At 35.6% G+C, this 22145-nt stretch overlaps 4 protein-coding genes across 8 annotated transcripts; 2 read left to right on the forward strand and 2 right to left on the reverse strand.

Moving 5' to 3' along the window:
• Positions 1–1763: 1763 nt before the first annotated feature.
• On the reverse strand, positions 1764–4661 carry LOC140814188 (heavy metal-associated isoprenylated plant protein 39-like). Its single transcript, XM_073173088.1, has 3 exons — positions 4418–4661; positions 4084–4159; positions 1764–2310 (listed from the first exon to the last, which is right to left on the reverse strand). Exons 1-3 carry the CDS (start codon positions 4421–4423, stop codon positions 1937–1939), a joined length of 456 nt encoding a protein of 151 aa, XP_073029189.1. The 5' UTR covers positions 4424–4661; the 3' UTR covers positions 1764–1936.
• Positions 4662–9300: 4639 nt separating this feature from the next.
• Positions 9301–13269, forward strand: LOC140813969 (C-terminal binding protein AN-like). Its single transcript, XM_073172805.1, has 7 exons — positions 9301–9943; positions 10486–10654; positions 10736–10866; positions 11352–12152; positions 12305–12352; positions 12636–12749; positions 13060–13269. Exons 1-7 carry the CDS (start codon positions 9371–9373, stop codon positions 13129–13131), a joined length of 1908 nt encoding a protein of 635 aa, XP_073028906.1. The 5' UTR covers positions 9301–9370; the 3' UTR covers positions 13132–13269.
• Positions 13270–14818: 1549 nt separating this feature from the next.
• On the forward strand, positions 14819–19729 carry LOC140815367 (uncharacterized). Of its 5 annotated transcripts, none has more exons than XR_012114360.1 (9): positions 14858–14892; positions 14994–15107; positions 15201–15317; positions 15895–16981; positions 17687–17841; positions 18022–18147; positions 18502–18553; positions 18718–18863; positions 19711–19729. XR_012114360.1 is itself a non-coding variant. In XM_073174491.1 (8 exons), exons 4-8 carry the CDS (start codon positions 16633–16635, stop codon positions 18809–18811), a joined length of 717 nt encoding a protein of 238 aa, XP_073030592.1. In that variant the 5' UTR covers positions 14819–14892; positions 14994–15107; positions 15201–15317; positions 15895–16632; the 3' UTR covers positions 18812–19011. The 5 variants fall into 5 exon arrangements, 3 of the variants coding, with proteins under 3 accessions (XP_073030592.1, XP_073030593.1, XP_073030594.1); XR_012114359.1 differs by lacking the exon at positions 19711–19729 and adding an exon at positions 19394–19525 and having other exon boundaries at positions 14868–14892; positions 18022–18088; XM_073174491.1 differs by lacking the exon at positions 19711–19729 and having other exon boundaries at positions 14819–14892; positions 18022–18088; positions 18718–19011.
• On the reverse strand, positions 19398–21719 carry LOC140815646 (uncharacterized). The gene is made up of 3 exons (XM_073174721.1): positions 21000–21719; positions 19606–20148; positions 19398–19499 (listed from the first exon to the last, which is right to left on the reverse strand). Exons 1-3 carry the CDS (start codon positions 21717–21719, stop codon positions 19398–19400), a joined length of 1365 nt encoding a protein of 454 aa, XP_073030822.1.
• Positions 21720–22145: the final 426 nt, after the last annotated feature.

The following is a 22145-nucleotide window of genomic DNA, read 5'->3' on the forward strand; positions in this document are numbered from 1 at the left end:
CTGAAGCAGGATCCTTAGTAGGAGTATCAAGGCAAGCTTCAGGCTGAGCTAAGGGAAGAACAATATCAGGGAATGGATTAACCGAGGGAAATATAGGTGTGTATGAGTATGAAATGGAAAGATATATTCATGGAAGATCACATTCATAGACAAAAAAATCTGTTTGCTATCAAGATCATACAATTTGTAACCTTTAACACCAGGTGGGTATCCAAGGAATAAAACCCTGCGAAGTGTAATATTTGAAGTGAGCTGAACATCACCAATGTAATCAACGGAAATTGTGGTTCGATTGTGCAATATCACCGACACATTATGTATCTTAGACATGGATTGAAATGTACCATCAGTGCAATGAATATGACTTGCAATTTTAAACACATGTACTTATTTGACTTTATTTGTTGGTTAGTTCTAAATTGGTTTAGTTAGTTTAAGTTGGTTTAGTAAGTTTGATAGCTGTACTTAGCCCATATGTAACGATCGATCATTTTGGAAAAGGATAACAGAGTAGGTAATTTCTTCCACCTCTCGTGTACTACAGCCCTACTCGTAATATGATATCAGAGTTGAGGTTCTACCATTAAGTGTTAGAATGTTCATAGTTGAACCATCTGTTCTACCCATAGTTTGGTCATTTGTAAACTTCACACTCCAAATGTTCATTCCTAGGTGTGAAAATAGTGTGTTAGTTGTCCTACATCGATTAAATAAAATATCTAAGAATTGCATATATGGGTTTGGATAATCATCCTCTCTTGAGCTAGTTTTTGGAGTTGAGTTAGGTCCAAGTCTCAATCTTAATGTATAACTATAATCATTTGTAGAACTTGAACAAATTAAAACATGGGATGAAACAAAGATGTATATCCAATTAATGCATTATCTTTCACACAAAACCGTTAGGAGTATGTCATATATGGAAGTTATATTTGACGGCTATTGCGTGGGATTGATCCCCTAAATATATAATTCGTGAACCAAGCCATAGTTCCATTTAAAAATAACTACCCATTGCAATTTTGTCCTGTAAAAACCAATCCATCATAGTGCTCCTTCAAATATTTTTGCTTTGAACAAGAAACAAACAAAGACAATTACGTGCACAAGTGCAACTTTACAGCAAAAATTTCAACTGCACAGGTACACGTGGCATATCACTTGAACAAAATTATGGGCACGCTGTTAGGTAAGAATTTAATGGGGTGAGACCCACATTAAATTAAATAATAAAAAAACGTATCCCACGTCGAAAGAATTTACAAAACTGAACGAATTAATCAATTATAAATAGAGCTCAATTCTTTCAGTTATTGTATCTCAAAATCAAAAGCTTTTCAGCTTTGATAAAAAGAGAGTGCATAGAAAAAAAAAATTGTATTTTTTTTGAGTGCGGATATTCTCTTGTGTGAGCTAGAGAAAATATTTTCTCGGTTATACTCGGGTTGGGAGTGTGAGATATTGAGTGTATAGTTGTATACACTTGTTGTAATATTTTTTCCAGTTATAAAAGTTGCAGTAGCTCCGTGGACGTAGCTTATTTTGGATGAACCACGTAAATCCTTGTGTTCTTGTTGATTATTTTATTCCGCAAGTTTGGATACTATTATCATCGTGGTCGACATCGCTTCGGGGTAATTCCCCAACACACGCAAGGATTATGAAAATTATATTAAACTTAAACAATGCACCAAGAATGATAATCAAAACTTTATTTAATTCTATACTCGTAACAAAGTTTTTTTTTTTTTTTTTTTTTTTTCTTAACTTTGAATACTCGTAACAAAGTTCTTGATAAGCTAGCGTCATTTGATGCCGACATAACAGCAGAATTGGTCGGTTTATGAAGTTTTTCCTCTGGATTTGCATAGATTTTAAACAAAACCATGATCAAGAAAAAAAGGAATAGAAGCCCCTCTACTTATTTTAGCATACTTTAGCAGATAACACAAGCATTGGGGTTCTCTTCATTGCTGTGATGCATGTAGTAGTACGTGTTCATCGGAGGGTAGTAAGCCTTGTGTGGCATTACTGGCCCGACCACTACCTCTGGTTCAGCCTTTTTCTCGACCTTCTTGACTTCTTCCTTCTTGGCTTCTTCTTTTATCGACTCTTCTTTCTTTGCCTCATCCCTCTTGGGTTCTTCTTTCTTTGGCTCCTCTTTCTTCTCAGGTTCTTTGGCTGGTCCAACGGAGATGATGTCTGATGGCCAATTCTTTTTTCGTAATTTGCTCACCACACTCACGGGATCAACCGTTCCAATCACTGTTAGTTTTTTTCCTTTCACATCAATGGTGATTTCATCAATTCCTACAACACAATGGGATAAATATTATCAAGTTCAGCATGATTACTACGAGTATAACAGTGCACCTATTAGTCTCTTTCCCCGGTGTTAGGTCATAAAACCAAGAGAAGAGTTCCATCACGTAAAGCGTTACAAAGAAAAAAAAGCCAATGAACTTAAAAATCGTTTTTCAGTCTATGATTTACTCATCTAGCTACCAGTACACTTGAATGTGAAACCAGTAGATTTATCTACGCAAAATGTTATCAACGTTACAGTAATCAGCACAACCGCCCAGTTTCTTTCTGAAGGGAAATATAATTTCTATATTAAATTGATTTCCTTAATATTATTTTTTTTGTTGATTTGATTGAATATTATATTTAATTATGGTTTGCCTTTCTAGATAATTATGTTAAAATTTTATTGTGATATAATATCATGTGGAATATTGAGTTTTACATTTCTAGATATTATTTTTATGATAAAGATTTTCTAGATATTATATTTATGATAAAGATCTTGGAGATATGATATCAATGTTTAAAAGGAGTTTATTTCATATTAAACTCTCACTTTCCTTGTGAAATAGGTTTCCTTGTGAAGATAAAATCTACATCTATAAATAAGAGACCAAGGACATCATTGAAGCTCTCTCTTCCTCGGTCAATATTCACTCACTTGTGCACGTTCAGAATTTCAGAGAAAATCCTATTCAAGAGACGTGCTGTTTTGAAGAGTGTTGATCCCGTGTTGCTCTGAATGTTGCCAACATCTACAGACAACATCCGTAACGGTGTTGACTGAAGATTACATCTAATTGATCGTGTTTTTCGGGATCAAGTTTTGCTTTCTTGTTCACGTTTTAATATTGTTGGTTTTTTTTGAAATCTTTATTTTCTCAACTTGTTGAGGAAATTGATTTTTGTAATAATCACTAGTGATAGGTTTTTGTAATCGGTTTGATTTTCTAGTGATTAATTTTTGCCATAAGGCACCACACAAGTATTTATACTTGTGCAAATTTAATTTTGTCCATCTATTTATTTCAAGTCAATTTGTGTTATAAAAGTTAATCTTCCGCTGCATATAGTTGTTGTCCGAGATGTTGTAACATCTGGCACAACATTTAATTCTGACAAAACACAAATTTACTATTTTACATCCTATTATGATATTATCATTATTTCGAGCACCTGTCGAACAAAATAATCCTAACGCTTTCCTACAATCTCAAATTGGCAATCTTATATTTTCTTTTCGTTGCAACAATAAATACTTTTAATACTGTATCCGCAAAAAATAATCTCTTTTTACTCCTAAAAAATCACGGCAAAAACTTGTGTGAGACGGTCTCACGGGTCGTATTTGTGAGACGGATCTCTTATTTGGGTCACCTATGAAAAAATATTACTTTTTATGCCAAAAATATTATTTTTTATTGTGAATATGTGTAGGGTTGATCCTTCTCACAGATTATGATTCGTGAGACGGTCTCACATGAGACCCACTCAAAAATCACACCATTTATGACCCTATCTTCCTTTGAATACATGTGTGGCATATGCAAAGCAATTTAACAACAAACCAACTATACTAGCTGAAGGGAAATTAATTCTTTCACTAGCAATGACAGGCGTCTATTTTATTAGATATAATCACAACTAGTGTATTTAAAATGACACATCCAAACAAATGTATACGAAATTGGGAAAATTCTCAATTGGTAAATGAAAATTATTAGATTAATCGGTTCATGTTGAAATGAATTAAACAGCACAAAAAATCATTCATACCTGAAAGAGTTGACACAGTTTTTAAAGCCTTCCTCTTGTCTTTCCCATCTTGTAAATCCAATTTCAAGACAACCTTCTGAAAAGTTTCCCAAAAAAAAAAACGGAATGAAGTCTTTGCTTTCAAGTTTATACCATTCAACCAAAGTACTAAACGAAATGAAAAAACATGTTAACAAATGGTAACAAACTTTCCAAAAATTTCACCTTTTTCCCGTATTTCAGAGAAGCAAATACTGACTAAAGAACAAAAAGAAATGCAAAAAGGGAAACAAGAGCTCGAACTCAATCATCAGCAGCACCAAGAAAAACAGAGAGAGTGGATCAAGAATCGGACCTTCATTTCTGTGGGCTGTTCCGAGAATTTCGAACCCGCCTCAAAATGTAGACAAGAGCAGATGTATGACTCGGATAAAATCAAAGAATTTCACTGTTGTTTTTCTAGGCTTGCAAGGGAAAGTATTGAGGGGTGAAACGAAAAACAAGAGAATGAGAGCAGAATCAGAGAAAGACAAATACTACGAATCATGCGTCATTTAATTTGAAGAGGAATCGATATAAAAACGACATTATTTAGAGATTTCTCTGTCGGAAATGGAACAAGATAATTTTAATGTAATAATAATTAGATAAAAAATAACCAAATTGTTCTTGAGTCCTCCCTCTCTCGGACCGTACGTGCATGTTTTTCTTCCAGAAACGTGACATTATTTCGCTCAGTGTCACGTTACTTTCATATATTTTCTGCTCCCAAATAATCAAAAAAACCAAAATGCATTCTATCTAAGAATTTCATCTTTTTTTATATTAAAGTAATATATTATAATTAAATATATTTTTAATCTTTCCAGTTTAATTTTTGGAATTTCGATATTGCTATATAATATTAATTCCTGAAAAATCCATACTGTCTGAGATTATAGTTTAGTAACTAAATTTTGTGTCGAAAAACAATTATATGAAAATTTGAAGGATTAACTTATATGTTTTTTAAGTTTTATTTTATTTTAATTTCACTTTGTATTAATAAAAATAAATTATCGATAACTGTTCGAATAGTAAATAAATACCTAAATACAAATCTTTATGTTTGATTAGAATTTAGAATGAAATATTGACGGATTTTTGTTCAATTTATCGATTTAAATAACAATCAATTTACACCATAAGAAAATTATTTTATTTGATAACTGGTATTATAATAACTTATATCAAACATTCTTAAACAATTTTCAACTTTTTACTTTTATTTTCAAAAATTACCTACTTTTAGTTTTTTTTCACTTTCTAATCTATATATATAATATTTTTTAAAAATATACTTTTTTGCATACACCCTATAATTTATTCAAACAGTAGATAAAAACATTTATAGACTCTCCACCTCATTTCATCTATATATATACTTGCGCTTGAGCTGTTTCCACTTTCGTACTGTTGGATTAAAGGTGGACATTTAGGCTTATGAGCTTTCCATGTGAGTGAATGGAAATTTAAAAAGGTGGGTTTGTCCCATATTGGAAAAATGAAGTGGTATAGATAAGTTTATATTGTGTTACACTTTATGGAGGTGTAACTATGATTGGTCAAGAGGTTCTCTCTCGCGCACACACCCGTAGGGATGCAAATAATGGGCCCAATTTGCAGTGGAAAAAAGGCTTGACTTGTGTGCAAGCGTACGACGCGCCTAGTCGAATGTCGGACCGATCAAGGCAAAAATTGCCTAGCAGTCTATGCCATCTTTTGTTAATTTCTTTTTTTCAGTTGAGACCTTTCACATGCCCTTGAGGCCTTTCGCATGACATAACTGTTGGTGCTTCATCTCCTCAACTGTTGGTGCTTCATCTCCCATCTTTAAGGCATATGTAAGGCAACATGTGGCCTTTGATATGGATGATATTGACATGTATAAATAGGGGATGTGCCTAGCCTATAAAAAGAGACCGAAAAATCAACTTTCTCCTGCTGCTACAGTTCTTCTGCTTTTCTTCTGCTACAGTACTTTTGCTACTGGTTCTGCTACAGTACTTCTGCTTCTTCTTGTTCTGCTTATGCTCCGTTCACTGATAAAGTTCATGTACTGATTTTGTTCACTAGCATAGTGCTTTGTGCTGCAACTCTGCTGGTTTACCCGTTGTATCCTGGGAAACAGACGTCCGCTGAATCCTCGGAGAGCGAATCTGTTTTAAGGAAACTGTACAAGCTACAGGCCTCGGTTTGATTTAATTAAGCATTATACTACTGTTTTGATTCACTATACTGATTTTCTGGTTTTACACATAGCTATCTGTTCTGGTTTTCCATATATTTTGAACAACACCTACGACTTCCCAATCAAGAAAGTATAAAATCCACAGAAAATTTATGCCAACTTGAAGCTCAAGTTGTCTTGAACTCGAATTCGAAGTTGTATTGTGAGAATTTAAAAACAGCAAAATTTACGCAACATAAAACGTGCATGTTGGTTGGTATGTGTATCTTCCAGGACATTACAATATAAGCACACTTACCCGAGATATTAAAAGAATTCATTGTAACCGTTCAATACGTAAGTGGTACTTCAGGTGAAGTTTTTTCTCCTTCCAAAATGATCGATTTGGATGAATATCAAAAGTATGAACATTGTTAATCTTAGAACTTGGTTTTCTAAGTAGTTGGTCCTAACTAATGTGACAAGTATATAAACTTTTAGGCAAAAACGTGTGTGAGACGGTCTCACGGGTCGTATTTGTGAGACGAATCTCTTTTATTGTGAATATTGGTAAGGTTGACCCGTCTCACAGATTAGGATCCTTGAGACGGTCTCATATAAAACCCACTCAAACTTTTATGCACCTACTGAACATTTGGATCGTAACTTTATGCACACTATCAAGGTACCCTCGAGAGACACTGGAAAATATAACGGGAGTGTTAATTAAATGAATCGGTTCCAAAAATATTTGTTTCATTTAAAACTATCAAATTCAAGCAAAAGTCAGCCTAAAAATTTAATTCGATCTTTAAATTATATCTATATTTGATTCAATTCAATTCGTTCACACCCTCTAAGATACAAAAACACAAAATCCTATCTTCATTTAACATTAATAATTAGTTATTTTTTTATGCCGATGAAACTTTATCATTCGTTGCGTATTTGACAAATCTTCGAGCTAATGCAGTAATCTGCAAATTACGCTAGTCAAATAAACTTTACGAACAACTTTGTCCTAAAAAAATGTTGGTAGAAACATATTGTGAGAACCCGAATTTCCAGCATTTCAGTAGCAATGCAAAATTTCCAGCAGAAGATAATATTTCATAAGCTGGTACTTTTCCAGCAGATTAGAATCCTGCAGCAGACAACAGATAAAAATCCAGCAGCAGAAGATTAGAATCCAGCGGACAGTTACTGATTCAGCTTATACTTGTAACTGAAGCATTAACATGGAATAAAGGCTGTTAATGGCAGATTATGGTCATTAATAGGGAGGCTAACAGTAAAAATTTGGCCTATAAATGACACCCTCAAGTCTCTGAAATTGTTGTTACACAATTATTGAGTTATCATTTGAAAATTGAGTTAAGAGAGTGTATTTTCGAGCTGTAAAAACCAGTAGCGAGTCAAACAGATTTCCAGTAGACTTCAACCGAAGCTCTAGCATATTACTGTAAGTGGGCTTATGTATAAATATCTTGAAATCAGTTTGTTAATATCTGTTTTAAAGCACAATTTCTGTATGTTTGATTTCTGATATCTGATTTTGAAGCACTGAAACTCCCTAGTGAACTAATGGTAGGAATATATATTCTGAACATTTCTGAATTCTGATTCTGAGTCTGGCCTCACCCCTTAGAGGAGAGAACATATAGGGGATTGATATCAGTTTAGCCATGAAATTCACTAACGTGCTCAGTGCTTACTAATTCTGACATCTGTTCTGAAACCTGTGATTTCCGAATCCTGATTTTTGTTCCGAAAATAAGAGTTTTCTGTATATTATTGTATTACTGTTTATGTTGAAAACGATTTCGAAAACTGGGATTTATTCTCGTCCCTACTTACTGAGTGACAATCATATCACTCACCCACCAAACCCATCTCAGTTAAGAACAAGGAAGAAATATTAGAAGAAAAACAGATCCAGTTCTGGGGCTGGTGAAGAAGATTACTGTTCTCGGTTTATGTTTATGTTAATTCCGATGTATCTGTTAAGACACTATTATGTCTGGTTTTACATTTCCGCTGTAAAACATTTATCATTGAGTTTGTATCAGACAATGATTATCATGAAAAAAAGACTGGTTTCTGAATTTTGTACTTCCGAGCCTTGTTGTTTTCGAATGTAAATTGGAGAGCAACGTCGGTGTCAACCAACATCCATCTCGGGGCGTGACACATATAATTCTTGACAATTAATCGAACGTCTACTTATTCCACCACCTCTCTAAAACTCAAGGTTCTAAAAAGCGTGAAGCGCCCCGAAGCGTGAATGTCGAGCTTCAAGCTTTTCAAGCTTAAGCGAGATTAGCACATGCTTAAGCGTGAAAAAGCGTTTTTTATATTCAGTGTAATTGTAATTATCTCAAACCAATAAATAGATAAAATAATACATAAATATGATAAATTTTATGTCTGATGCATTAATTCTCATATTTATAAAATCATAAAATATCAAAATTACAATCTTAATTTGTTTTTGCAACTATAACACATTAAAAATATTAAATATTTGTCAAATCATTATCAGACACGCTTAATCATAATTAAAATTAAAAAATAAACATCGAAATTATAAACCTAATTTATTACCTTCAAAATAAAAAAATTAATAGATGCGATTAATTGTGGTTAAATACGCTTAATTAAACACCTTAATTATACTTAATTCGGTCAAACTACAGTTTGACTGTTTTTTTACGCTTTCTCCGAAGCGGACGTTTTTTCCAAGCTTCAAGCTTAAGCGAGCTTAAACGAGGCTTAAGCGAGCTTTTTAGAACACTGCTAAAACTTATAAAAATTTGTCTATTAAAGTGTATCCCCAAATCCTAGGTTATAATTAGAAAGATTACTCGAAAATATTTCACCCCACTTTTAAAAGGTTCGCCGAGGGAGCAGAGGAATATTCCCGGACTCGAATAAATAAATTGATACGAGCGGTCGTTGATTTGCAGTAAACGAAACCGCAGTTTTGGAGATTAAAATTAAAAACAAATAAATACTTGGAAATTTTAATTTAAAACAAAAAAAAGCAGCTTCGGCCTTCTTACTGTGTGTTTGTATGTGTAAAAGAGATCTCCTACGGCGATGCCTCATCGCAACATCTCCACTACTCAGTCTCATCCCCTCCCTCTGCTGGTAACACTCAATTGCATCGAGGACGCTGCACTTGAACAGCAATGCCTGTCGGGAATCGCGCGCGTGGAGCACGTGCCTCTGAGCAGGCTGGCCGAGTCGCGGATCGAATCTGCGGCGGCTGTTCTTCTCCACTCGCTCGCGTTCCTCCCACGCGCTGCCCAGCGGCGGCTCCGCCCTTGGCAGTTGATTCTCTGCCTCGGTTCGACCGACCGCGCTGTTGATTCAGCCTTAGCTTCCGACCTTGGCTTGAGCCGGATGATCCACGTTGATGTGAGCCGTGCGGAGGAGGTGGCGGATACCGTGATGGCGCTTATGTTAGGACTCCTTAGGCGGACGCATCTGTTGTCGAGGCACGCGCTCTCGGCTTCGGGGTGGCTCGGCTCGGTGCAGCCACTTTGTCGTGGAATGCGCCGATGTCGTGGTCTGGTGTTGGGGATTGTTGGTAGATCCGCCTCCGCGACGTCTTTGGCTAATAGAAGCTTGGCGTTTAAGATGAGTGTGCTCTATTTTGATGTTCACGAGGTATGACGAATTACCTAATTTGTCTAAAACTACGAGTTTTTGGATCTTCGATAGTATTTGTGTTGGTACTTTGCATTCCTCTTTCGTATTTTTATTGCTGAACTATGCGAACTATAATTGTTTTCTCGTAGTTTTACTTGGTTTAGTAAAGGTTTATCAGCTTAGTTTACAGCTAAGGGGTTCTGGAAACTGTTATATGCAGTTTACAATCAATTCGATTATGTAATATGATGTTCTTGTTCACTCTACTTAGTTTTAGATATGTGCTTTTGTTTCTAATGTCACTGTGTTTTATGCTCAATCTGCATGTGAGCAAAGTTGGTTACCAACAGTTGCATTAATATTTTGGAGGGCCAAAAGTACTTTTTTTTTTATTAATGTGCTAACATTTTACGTATAAAGTTCCTTATTATAAAATTATGTCTTGGTTCATTGACTTTAGCTATCATGCCATATTCGGTCGGACATTCATACAGTTACATGTGTTGTATTCTTCTTATATCATCTTTTAACTAAAGTGTTTGTTTCTGGCATCTATTTAGGACAATGGTAGAATGAGTAGATCTTCATTGACATTCCCAGCTGCAGCCAGGAGAATGGATACACTAAATGACTTGCTTGCTGCAAGTGATCTCATATCTCTGCACTGTGCTCTGACGAATGAAACAACTCAAATTATTAATGGAGATTGTTTGCAACACCTAAAGCCTGGTAAATTAATATTGCTTATGAGATTCTGTGGTCCTTGATTCTTGAACTCTGTCCCTTACAAGGATGATATTTCTATGGAAGGTGCATTTCTTGTGAATACTGGTAGCAGCCAGCTGCTGGATGATTGTGCTGTGAAACAACTGTTGATTGATGGCACACTTGCTGGCTGTGCCCTGGATGGTGCTGAAGGGCCACAGTGGATGGAAGCATGGGTATGATGAAGAGTGTTAGGTTATGAATGCGATAGAGATGTGTGGTTTAGAGAGTGGTGAAATTGCATTTTTTTGTTGTGTGTGATTGCTTTTATTATGATCACTTATTTTTTTTCTCTCAAATGTTTTTTTATTGCTTTTGTTTGTATGTGAATCTACCCGCCTCAAATGTAGCAGCCCCTATGACTGAAAGCTTGTGTATTTCGATATCTACAGTGCTACATATTGGGGTATATGTGTGGGATCACATTTAAGATTTGGTATGAATTTTCAAAAACCAAAGGGTGGTATGTAAGGTTTGATAGAGTGATGCATTATTGCATTTTTTAGTTTTGGTTCAAGTTACTAATATGGTTTTCGTAGTCATTTTTAGCATATTGTAACTGCCACCATGGAGAATGTAAGCTCTGATATCTCTCAGGATGATATCATATTTGCTTTTCTCTAGAACTTTACTCCAGTGTTATACTATTACCAAATTTCAGGTGAGGGAAATGCCCAATGTTCTGATACTTCCTCGAAGTGCAGATTATAGTGAAGAAGTGTGGATGGAGATAAGAGAAAAGGCCATTTCCATTTTACAGAATTTTTTCATGGATAATGTCATCCCACAAAATGCTGTATCTGATGATGAGGAATTGGAAAGTTCTGTGGGATTTGCAAATGAACAGCATCATTTACTTGACAATGAAACTTCATTCCGAGGTTCTGTCTGTGATAGAGTGGTTCAAGATATTCAGTTAACAGCTGAAAGCTCCCAGAAAAAGGTTATTAATGAATCAAAAGAGGCATCATCCCATACCCAAGGTTCTGTTTTGTCTCAAAATACTTCCAATAGATCAGAAATAAAGCGAAGCAGATCGAGTAAGAAGGCTAAAAAGAGGCACGGGCGCCAAAAATCACAGCATAAAGCAGACGAATCTTTGACTTTTGAAAAAGCGAGTACTTCTTACAAAGAAGATGATGCTAATATGAGTGGCACAGATCAGGTGTTGAGCTCCAGTTCACGTTTTGCTTCTCCTGAGGATTCAAGGAACAGGAAGACATCAATTGACTCAAAAGCAGAATCACCTCCAGAGCTTATCCTGACACCACACATAGAACTCAGTGAAAAGTCTGGTGAACTGCTGAAAGACGGTTATATTATTGCTTTACACACCAAAGATCGTCCTGCGCTTCATATCTCTAGGCTAAGAGTTCAAGGTGGTGGTTGGTTCCTTGACACATTGCCAAATGTGACAAAAAGAGATCCTGCTGCACAGTTCCTTGTTGAATTCAGAAGCAAGGTATTTAGATTGGGATTTTCATATATTTTTTTGTTTGATATATCTGCTTTCAGTGGCTGTTGATGTAAACAGCCAAAAGTTACAAAACAGAGTGAATGAGAATGGTATGCAAGAAAGCTAAATATTTTCTCTTTGATAACCATACTCTGCAGGATTCAGTTGGTTTTAGATCATTTACAGCTGGAGGAAAACTTTTACAGGTATTGCAATTGAATTGTAAATATGTCATCACACACTTCTCAAGCGTCTAAGAATGATGGAAATGGTAGGATTGACGACATATGTAGGATCTGTGAAAATATACTAATCAACTTCCATTGGTACGTAAAAGCATAAAAATTAATTCAATTGGCTATGCTTGACTTTTGTAATCGTATAAATGGGTATGCCCAAGTTCTCTTTTCGAATAATGTATGGTTCTTGACATGACATTTAGGAAATATTTGGAACTTCTGTTATCTGATACTCACTTTGATTTTGCAGATCAATAGAAGGATGGAATTTGTATTTGCTAGCCATAGCTTCGATGTTTGGGAGAGTTGGAGAATTGAAGGTTCTTTGGAAGATTGTAAGTTGGTGAACTGCAGAAATCCTCTGGTAAGTTCTCATTTTGTCAATGCTGTATTATTAATTCGTGAATTGCTGCTACACAAATCCTGATTCTATGTAGCCATAATGACAAGCAATGCCTCAATATGTAACTTCATAGCCCTGACGCCCTAAATTTTCTTTTTACTTTAAAGAAAACTTTGTGAGGGATAAAAATTATCTTTATTGTCTACTACATACCTGGATTAAATTTACAGCTAACAATCCCAAGCTTTCATGAAGAGTAATAATGATACATTTTTTATATTTTACTTGTCACACTTTCCACGAAATACGTTGTAATGACGGTGATTTGCAGGCCATATTGGATGTGCGTGTTGAAATTGTTGCATCCATAGGCGAAGATGGTGTCACCCGCTGGCTTGACTAGGCGTTTGGAGTTGGAACGATCAGTTTTAACAATTTCATTACAATTTGATTGGGGTTTGTTTGTAATATGTCTAAGAAGATCTTATCATTTGTAAAGCATTCAATGCTTGTGCTGAAATCTAAATGCAATTTTACGAGAGATGTACTGTTTTGAGTCGAAGGCATGTTGCTCAATTTCAATGATATCAAATTAAAAAAAAAATCAACTTTCGGGTGTTGGCCATTCCTCTTAGGTTTTTTTGACAAACATTTATCTAGGTTTGTAAACCAACAATCCGGTGAAATTTTTCCTTTGACCAAAGACTTCCGGTGCATATTTTGGTCTCTCTCCTTTAAGACCGAATTGAAACAACCTCCATTTTTTTCACATTTAAAAACCTATTATATCCTTATTATTTAGTTATTGGATCGTACAAATTATAATTTAGTTGATTATTTTAGAGAGGAACACAATTTTTGATGTTTGAACAAAAGATAAAAATTTTGGGATGATCATATGTATAATTTGAATTAAATTGTTACAAATTTCCCCTTAATAAAGTAAATTTAATTAGTAGAATAACGATCTTTGTGTACGATTATATTAAATTCTTGGTTATGTTGTATTTCTTTTCCGCTTAAGTTTCTTCTTCTGTTGACATTGAACTCTACTGGTTTGGCTTGTATCTGGCAGAAAGCCTATCCCGTCTGATGAATTACCTCTTTCCGGTTGGCTTTGCCATAAACTTTCAATTGATGAATTTGATAAAATTTTGTGGCCCTTCTTTCTATCTCTGTATCACGACATACAGGATTAATGTTGTCTTGTTTGCTGTTTTTATTTAGACATAAGCTAGTTTAATTTTTCATGTGGGGGCAGTCTAGCTTTACTCATGTGCTTCAAATTTAAATGGAGTAATTGTTTGAATGTTTTTCCTTCTCATGATCAGATATGTGAATCTTTGACTGCTGGGCCGTGCCATGCGATAGACACTACAAGGGAGGTGAGAAATTCTTACTATCTATTTTATGTGTGCACTTATAATTATCAATTATTTCAGTGGAATTTTATTATATAACCAGGCTATACGCGAGGGTGTTGATGCAATAATCGCCTCAGGTATATTTTATATATTTCTGTATGACCATTTTGTAGCATATTCAGACGCAAATATAATTGTTTCTGTCCTAGTAATATGTGAATGGGTGGTTTCTCTTGCCTGGATATGGGCTTTTGACACCTCACAATTTTTCTCTATTTAACTCTTTTAACATCATATCTCATGAACCATCACGTATTCCTTGCAAGGGCTCTAAAAGTGGCATCTAATCTGAGTATAACAAAGTATGACCCGGTTGATGTGATAATTGTAGGTTGTAAAAGGCTTTTTCTAGCGAGGTAAACCTGTTACTAATAATGATTCGACTGCTGTCCACACCACTGCTCTTGGTGTAACTGATGGCTCATGTGTTTAAATTAAAATGTTTAGAGTTTATTTTGGAGTTTAGTCAGTGAGTTCATCTCTCTAAACATGAGCATTGGAGATAAGTTTTATCTGCTTCCATCGGTGGAATTGCTAAAGTTATATGTTGTCTGCTAGCGCTTTGCCAGATTTCTGGTCTTGTCAACATTGTAATAGGTTGCAGCTACGCCACATTATGTGCCCTTTTGTTCTCCTCTGTTGACTAATTTTTCAGGGATGAGATCTCACATTGATGTTGGATTTATCAGGGGAGAAAGCGGCGAACCACATTATTTCATAAATGTCACCAATGCTCATTTGTAAGAATCAGAATTTATGTGCATCTATTATGGAGTGGAATAAACTATGGTTATGTACTGAAAAATCATCTTTATTTCTTTCTTTACTTCTAATCTTGTAGGAGTTCCAAGGCTGGTCATTATGCATCAAGATATAAAACGTTCGAAATATCTGTTACGTTATCGGAGCTTTGCAAGCTTTTTTTGGTCATCATAACCAAGACCTTAGAATTAAGGTTTATCTCAAAATTTTCTTTTCCCTGTCCAATACCTTTGCCTTGCGGTATTCTTGTGTTAATACTGGCTTACATTTTGTTAATTTCATCAAGGTTGATGATGGTGATTGGGAAGTATACTCCCAAGTAACCGCTCTTTGCATTGGAAATGCCAAATGCGGTGGCATGAAGATTTCCCCAAATGCCGACTCCTCTAGCAGGACTTTTGAGGTGAATTGTTGACATAATTCATTTATCTACATATATAGCTTTTTGTGGCAAAAAGTTTACTTTTGCATACCTGTCCAGATGGTCATTCTTCAGAATTTCACGTGGTATGACTTTGTTCTCAAACTGCATAAGTTATTCAATGGTACACATTTGTCAGTGAATAATGTATCTTCAAGAAGGTACCCATCTCTCACATGAAAGCTATAATTTTTTCATTCCTCTATATTCTATACTCATTAGTCACTGTCGGGGGCTTCGAAGATTAGTGTTCTGTATCTAATAAATTTATAGTTCAGGCGAGTAAATGAGGTTTTAAGCTGTGAAGAAATGATTCAACTTGTTAGTTGTTACTAAGATGAAACACAACTATTTTTAATGACCAACTTAAGTGGCAGTTTCAAAGTTCCCAACTTGTGAATTAAGCTTTCTTGAAGGTTGCATGTTAACTTCTTCATTCATCTTGATTTATTTACGTTGGTCATAGTCTCATAGCATAAAAAAAAACTTCTTTTGGTAAATTTCTTCTGGGCTTTACATGACCTGATATACTAACTTTCTTTGCTTATTCTATTTTCAGAGCATGTTCAATTGAAGTCCAGCAAATAGTAAAGTGGCAACATTTTTGTCCAGTCGGATGGGGAATATTTAGGCTTCCTTCCAAGGAAATTTAACATTTTACTTACCTGGCGCTATTGAAATGATACGCTACCTTCTTCCTCACGACTAAACTCTACATGAGTGAGGAAACCTGCCCCTTTTTGTAACACAACAATTAATACAAGCTTCATATTGCCCGCCGCATTGCTGTTCTCCAGAATCAGCATCACAAGAAAGAAGATGAGGTGCCGGCTTATTTACGCACGAAATCAACATGAGAAAGGAAAAAAGGAGCCCATTTTGCAAATTCATGCTGTTGACTTAGATTTAAGATGATGTTTGGCGGCTGTCGAGTTTAATGGGGTTCGAACGTGTGAAATAAAGTTTGAACTTTTTGCAGTGTTTTTCATTTTCTTTTTAACATTATTCCGTCAATGTATATTCTCCTCTGAGTTGCTTCTCATCCTTGTATGTATTATGAATTGCAAGGCGGGCTCGCCTCATCTCTCAGTCTGTTTTCTTGTTAACCAGAATATAATATCGTTTTTCAAGACCTAATTTTGTATTGAATACTTTTAAATTCCTCGTATTTTTTGTTTGCTTCTGCTACTGGTAGCAGGAGTGCCAAGTCTCCCGTTTAATTGGCCCGCTCGCTTTTATGGCCAATATTTGTTGAAGCTGCTGTTGACACCTCTGCATTTTTCTACATTTTTTTTCGATGGCCACTTTTCTTTCATTCAAACCCGTACTTATCTCTCCCTCTCCAACCCTGCATTCTAACCATCTGATTTTTAGTCCTGATTATTGCCAAAAAGTGTACAAATTCCGATGCTGTGCAAAAAACACAACGAATCAAGATTCTGAACCTGAAAATTTGTTGCTCAAAATCGCCTGGTATGGCTCTGAATTTCTTGGTATAGCTGCTTCCTTCCTCCGTTCTCCAACGAGAACAGAGGAAGCAGGAGGAGGTGTCCCAGAGCTTTTTGTTGATGGGTTTGGAAAGATTGATCGCGCTGTGGTTGTGAAAGCCATCAAAGAGGACTTTCAAAGATCATACTTTGTCACTGGTAAATTACTGCTATTTATGAATAATTGCTTTTGAATATGTCTCCGTCTCTAAATGGCAAATAAGCCTAGTAAAAAGTGAAATTGCAAATTACCCATGGAACATAAAAGCTGCGGATTAATGTTTAATTTATCTTGGTGGATTACTTCCAAAAGTTCAAATTTTAACTTAGATAGGAAAGCTATCCGCCAATGTAAGCCACGCGTCTATACTATAGCCGGAGGAACATACCCTTGAGTTTAAAACTATTGGATCATGCGAGCCTTGCATATTTCATAGGAATATATATATATATATATTTATATGGGGATGAATTTGATCCCATGTAGCATGTAACACTTCACAGGGATAATCCTCGACTGTAGGTTTCACAACAGTGAATTTATCAATTTCTCCCTCGAGAAAGTTTGTCATTTTGACGTTTATCCCTTATTGACAAGGAAAAGTGTTTGTGCTTTAGAAAATTAAACATAAACTTAATTTTTTTTTCATTTTGATGGAATGGCCTGGTAACAAAGTTGAATCCCTCCTCGCACGCTGTTAAAAGTATGCAGTTCATCGTGTTTGGGACCTTGGGGTTGGAAAATGCTCGGCTTCTTCATGGGGTGTGTTTTGACATCACCTGAGATATGGACATCCTTATATCCATTCTTGAAGGTGACGAATGAGTCAAGAAAATAACTAATCTTGCTTTGCTATGCTTCAGGAAATCTGGCACTTGATGCTTATGAAGAGGATTGTGAATTTGCTGATCCAGCCGGTTCCTTTCGAGGGCTAAGTCGATTCAAAAGAAACTGTACCAATTTTGGTTATCTCCTCGAAAAGTCAAATATGAAACTCATGAAATGGGAGGATTTTGAGGTCAGATCAACAACCAAACAGCTGAACTTGTCCCAATACTTCCCTTTTAAGTTCCATCAAGTCTTTGTTGTCACGCAACTTTGTAATTTGGCACTTTATACTTCGTCCTTGAGATGCCGTATATATAGAAAGCTGGTGGATTTTTAGGTTTTTAATGTGCTTTTTTCTGCTTATGAACAGGAGAAAGGAATTGGGCATTGGCGGTTTATATGTGTCATGTCATTTCCTTGGAAGCCCATTCTTTCAGGTGTATGTATATTCAACTTACAACTCATGAAGGCAGAGAATTATGAGTCTGTTATTCAAGTAAATTACACGTAACACCCCTTGGGTTTTTCCTAATCACAAATGCTACCTCTGAGCTAATGAATTGTGAAACCCACATCTGATGTTTCTGCCACCTACACTTTCCTCCTTATTTCGCATGCCATTAGGAAAGGAAAACGATGACAGAAAACCGCATGCAGGTGTTCTTCGAACACTTCCGTTAGTCGTCTTTAAATTCAGTCAAGTGCAGGTGTAGCTTTCATAATTTTTGAAAATTTATAGGCACTTGTGATCATGCCAATATAATGGGAATGTGTTCAGTTTGTCCTTGTTTTCAGGATTTAAAAAAACTGTGATTTTGCTGAATAATTTAATAGTTATATTTCAATGCAGCTACTGGTTATACAGAGTATTACTTTGATGAAAAATCTGGAAAAATATGCAGGTATGCAAACATGTATACATATGTGTGTGAATTCAAGTTTTTATTTTTTTATAAAAAAAAAAAAAAAAACCATGAATTCAAGATTCCAACTAGCTACTAGTCTTTACCGAGTCTTGAATTCTGCATCCTTGTACATAACTAACATCCTGCTTGGATCTTTTCAGGCATGTGGAACATTGGAATGTACCCAAAATGACTCTTTTGAAGCAAATCTTAAAGCCTAGCAGGGGATTATTTAGCAATAAACCTAGCAAGTAGCGTGAGATAATGGCATCATTTAATAATCTTCACCTTTTAATCATCTTTTAAGGTAAATATTTAACCTTTAAACGTAACCAAGTTCGTTTACTGTGAAACAAAAATTCACCCTTGAGGTGTCTCCTATCATCAAAAGGAGTGAGTCACCCTTGTACTCTAGCATGCATTGTAAAGAATATGAAAAATATATGGTTGGTCAATGTGACAAAAAAAACAAACAAACAAATATTCAAACGTTTAAACTCTAAATCAAGAGAGAATAAATTTGAAAATTTTCTGTAAAAAGTAATGATTAAAAATATGATATGTGCTGTAAAGTTGAAATTTTTGTCCAATAGTTTATTAAGTTTTCAAAGTTGATTTTAATACACTAACTTTTAAAATTTTCGATTATTTTGATGCAATTGCTTATGTGACACCGAAAAATGCTGATTTGACTTAAAAAATACTCATGTATGAACCAAAATATTCGAAAATAGAAATATAGTGCATCAAAATCAAACTTAGACTACTTAATAGACCAAAACTTAATGGGGGAAAATCGTTTTCCCAAAACGTACTATCTCTATTATGTTGTTTCAGATTTTCAAATTTCAATTGTTTCGCCTACTGCACATTCATGAACATCAACTGCCACTGTCCCTTCTTTTTGTGTTGAAAGCACTGTGCAACAGTTTCTCCTTGGAGGCTGCAAATTAAAAAATATATATAAATTGAGAACATTACAATTAAAGCAAACAAGAGAATTCGACTCTAGGCATATTAGTGTATTTTGCTCTGAAGTTGGCATTTACCTTGTCCCATAGATTAGGATCAGGCTTCTTATAAACTTCCACTCTATAAATACTAGAAGGATCATAATCCATATTCCAAGCACAGCTTCTCTCTGAATTCGACAGGACGTATTCGCTAGCCGTCTGGTTTGTTGCATTGTTAAACACAGCATTCGACAGCACGTAAACAGATGGCCTTTCACAAGAATTCATTCCAAAAGGTCTAGTGTTGAATATCAAACCAGCACCATCGCCTCCTCGGTACCAGTCCAGAAAGGTTCTTGTGGGCATTTCCATGTCGATAGCCCGAATAAGACCCCTATAGATGTGGGAGGTGTAGCCCCATGAGTTCGAAATCGTCCAGTTGCGAGCTTTATCATAACATATGGACTGCTGCATGAGCGCAGCTGAGTCCAGTCTCATCGGCATCCTAAGCCGTTTAAGGGCGTGTGCCTGGTCCACATTTGGGAATATCGGGTCCATTACATCGAGGTGGTGGAGTGTAACTAATGGTGCTACCGGGTGCGCAGATAATAGTCCCATTGGATTGCCGTATATGTCCAGCTGCAATAGGGTTAGCATTTCAGATGAATTATTTCATCCTATATATTTAACATTTTTCTATCTTATCTTGATAAACTATTTGTACCACACACCTACAATAAGGACAGTTATATATAATCTCTACCATGGGAAAAATTAAAAGAGCTTGAAACATATTACGTTAAATTAATGGCTATTTAAAATACATAATAAAGCACCAACATAAATCTAGAATGTCTAAATAGCTTTTTAATGACGATCGAACTCGAAGCCGCTACCGTTTGGTGTACACTAGGTAATAAACCTCCGGCTTGAAAAGTGGCCTGCAAATCAGGTTAATTAGGTAAACCAACATAAAGTGTTGTTTGGAGAATCGAAGTCACGACCACTCAAACCCTTATCTACAAATCTATTTTACTCAACAAACAAACTTTGCCACAGATAACAATGGCAGAAAATAAGAAATTTTAGGTATGTAATTAATTTGCCACACATAACGTACGGCACAAAATTAAGAAATTTTATGAATATAATTTGCACACATGAAAATGGAACAACATACGAATTTTTTGCGTATGAGATCAATGAAACTAAACACAAAACTAAGAAATTATTCCATCGAAGGTACTCTCGCCGGACCAGGAATAGCGACATGTACTAAATGTCATGTCTAAGTCAAAGAATATTAAAGGGATGCTGGAATATATTTGCATACGAATAAATATCTAGTCCAATTTTTTTTTAACGTGATCGACAAATCCTTTTTCTTTGAACACGAGAAAATATGAAAGACATACCCGTATATATTAGTTAGAACTTAGAATAAAAATTTTATGTTAACTGAATCCGAAGCAGATGAAATCTAATCAAACCTGGTGAAATCCAACTTCCTTGGTGAGAGGAACTCCAAGTTCAGACATGCAAGCGTGGATCCGATCATCTGAGCCGTACATCGTGGGATATCTCTGCATGCATCTATCTTGCATTTTTTCGAGTTCTTTAGCCAATGGATAACTTATGGCAAACCCTCCCCCTCCATAAGCCATATGATATGAAAAATGCAAGTTTTGCGTATGACTTTCCGTGGTACTACCAATATAATAAAACTTGGTATGATCATATTTGGACAAAACCCTAACAAGATTATCGGCCACGAAAAACGTATCGTCGTCTCCCAACACGATCCATCTCACGTCATCCAACTCCAACCTAACGATCTCCGACACTATACGTGATATTCTTAAAGCAGAACGGTCACCACCCACGTGGTTATACGGGAATTCTGAAGTATTACTGGATATTTTCACTTGAGGGAGGGACTCGTCGTGGTCGACCGGCTGATCCAGCCATGCAAAACCTCGCATCTCGTCCTTCCTCCACCATATTTTGATGTACTCTTTCCTCCTGTCCCATAGTTTAGAAGATGCTCCGATACCAAAAACGACGTGTTTGAGTCGGGTTCTCTCTCGAAAACTAGGGTTTTGAAGTGCAACTTCTGTAAGGTTTTTTGAAAGGGAATCAGAATTTTTTTGAGAATCTACTGTTCTGATTAAAGGCTCGTTGTTATTGTAGTCTCTTAAACAAAGGGGCATGAAATTTGAAGCTCTGAAGATGAACAAAGAAAAGGAGAAGACGATCAAGTTGGCTAGCATCAATAATACAATCCATCTTGAAATTTTTTGTTGTTTTGATGACATTGTTGCAGTATCCAGTTACCTGCTTTCAGGTTAATTTACTTGCACAATCAATCAGTGGTGAAGATTAAATATCTCCATAAATAAAAACCAATATAATGAAGACAGTCATTATATATATATATATATATATATATATATATATATGATAGCGCAGAATTTTGAATCTCTGGAATTAGTTTTAGGTTTCACTGTCCAGGTAGGAGATTTGATGTATCAGGATTGTATCCGATAATGTCGAGCTGAAATCAATATTTTTACAAATAATCATGGGCCGAATATCTGCACATATCGCCTCTGGTTGGTAAATGGGAGTTGGGATTA

This window comes from Primulina eburnea, chromosome 15 (assembly GCF_022965805.1).
Source record: "Primulina eburnea isolate SZY01 chromosome 15, ASM2296580v1, whole genome shotgun sequence".
Classification (NCBI taxonomy): Eukaryota; Viridiplantae; Streptophyta; class Magnoliopsida; order Lamiales; family Gesneriaceae; genus Primulina; species Primulina eburnea.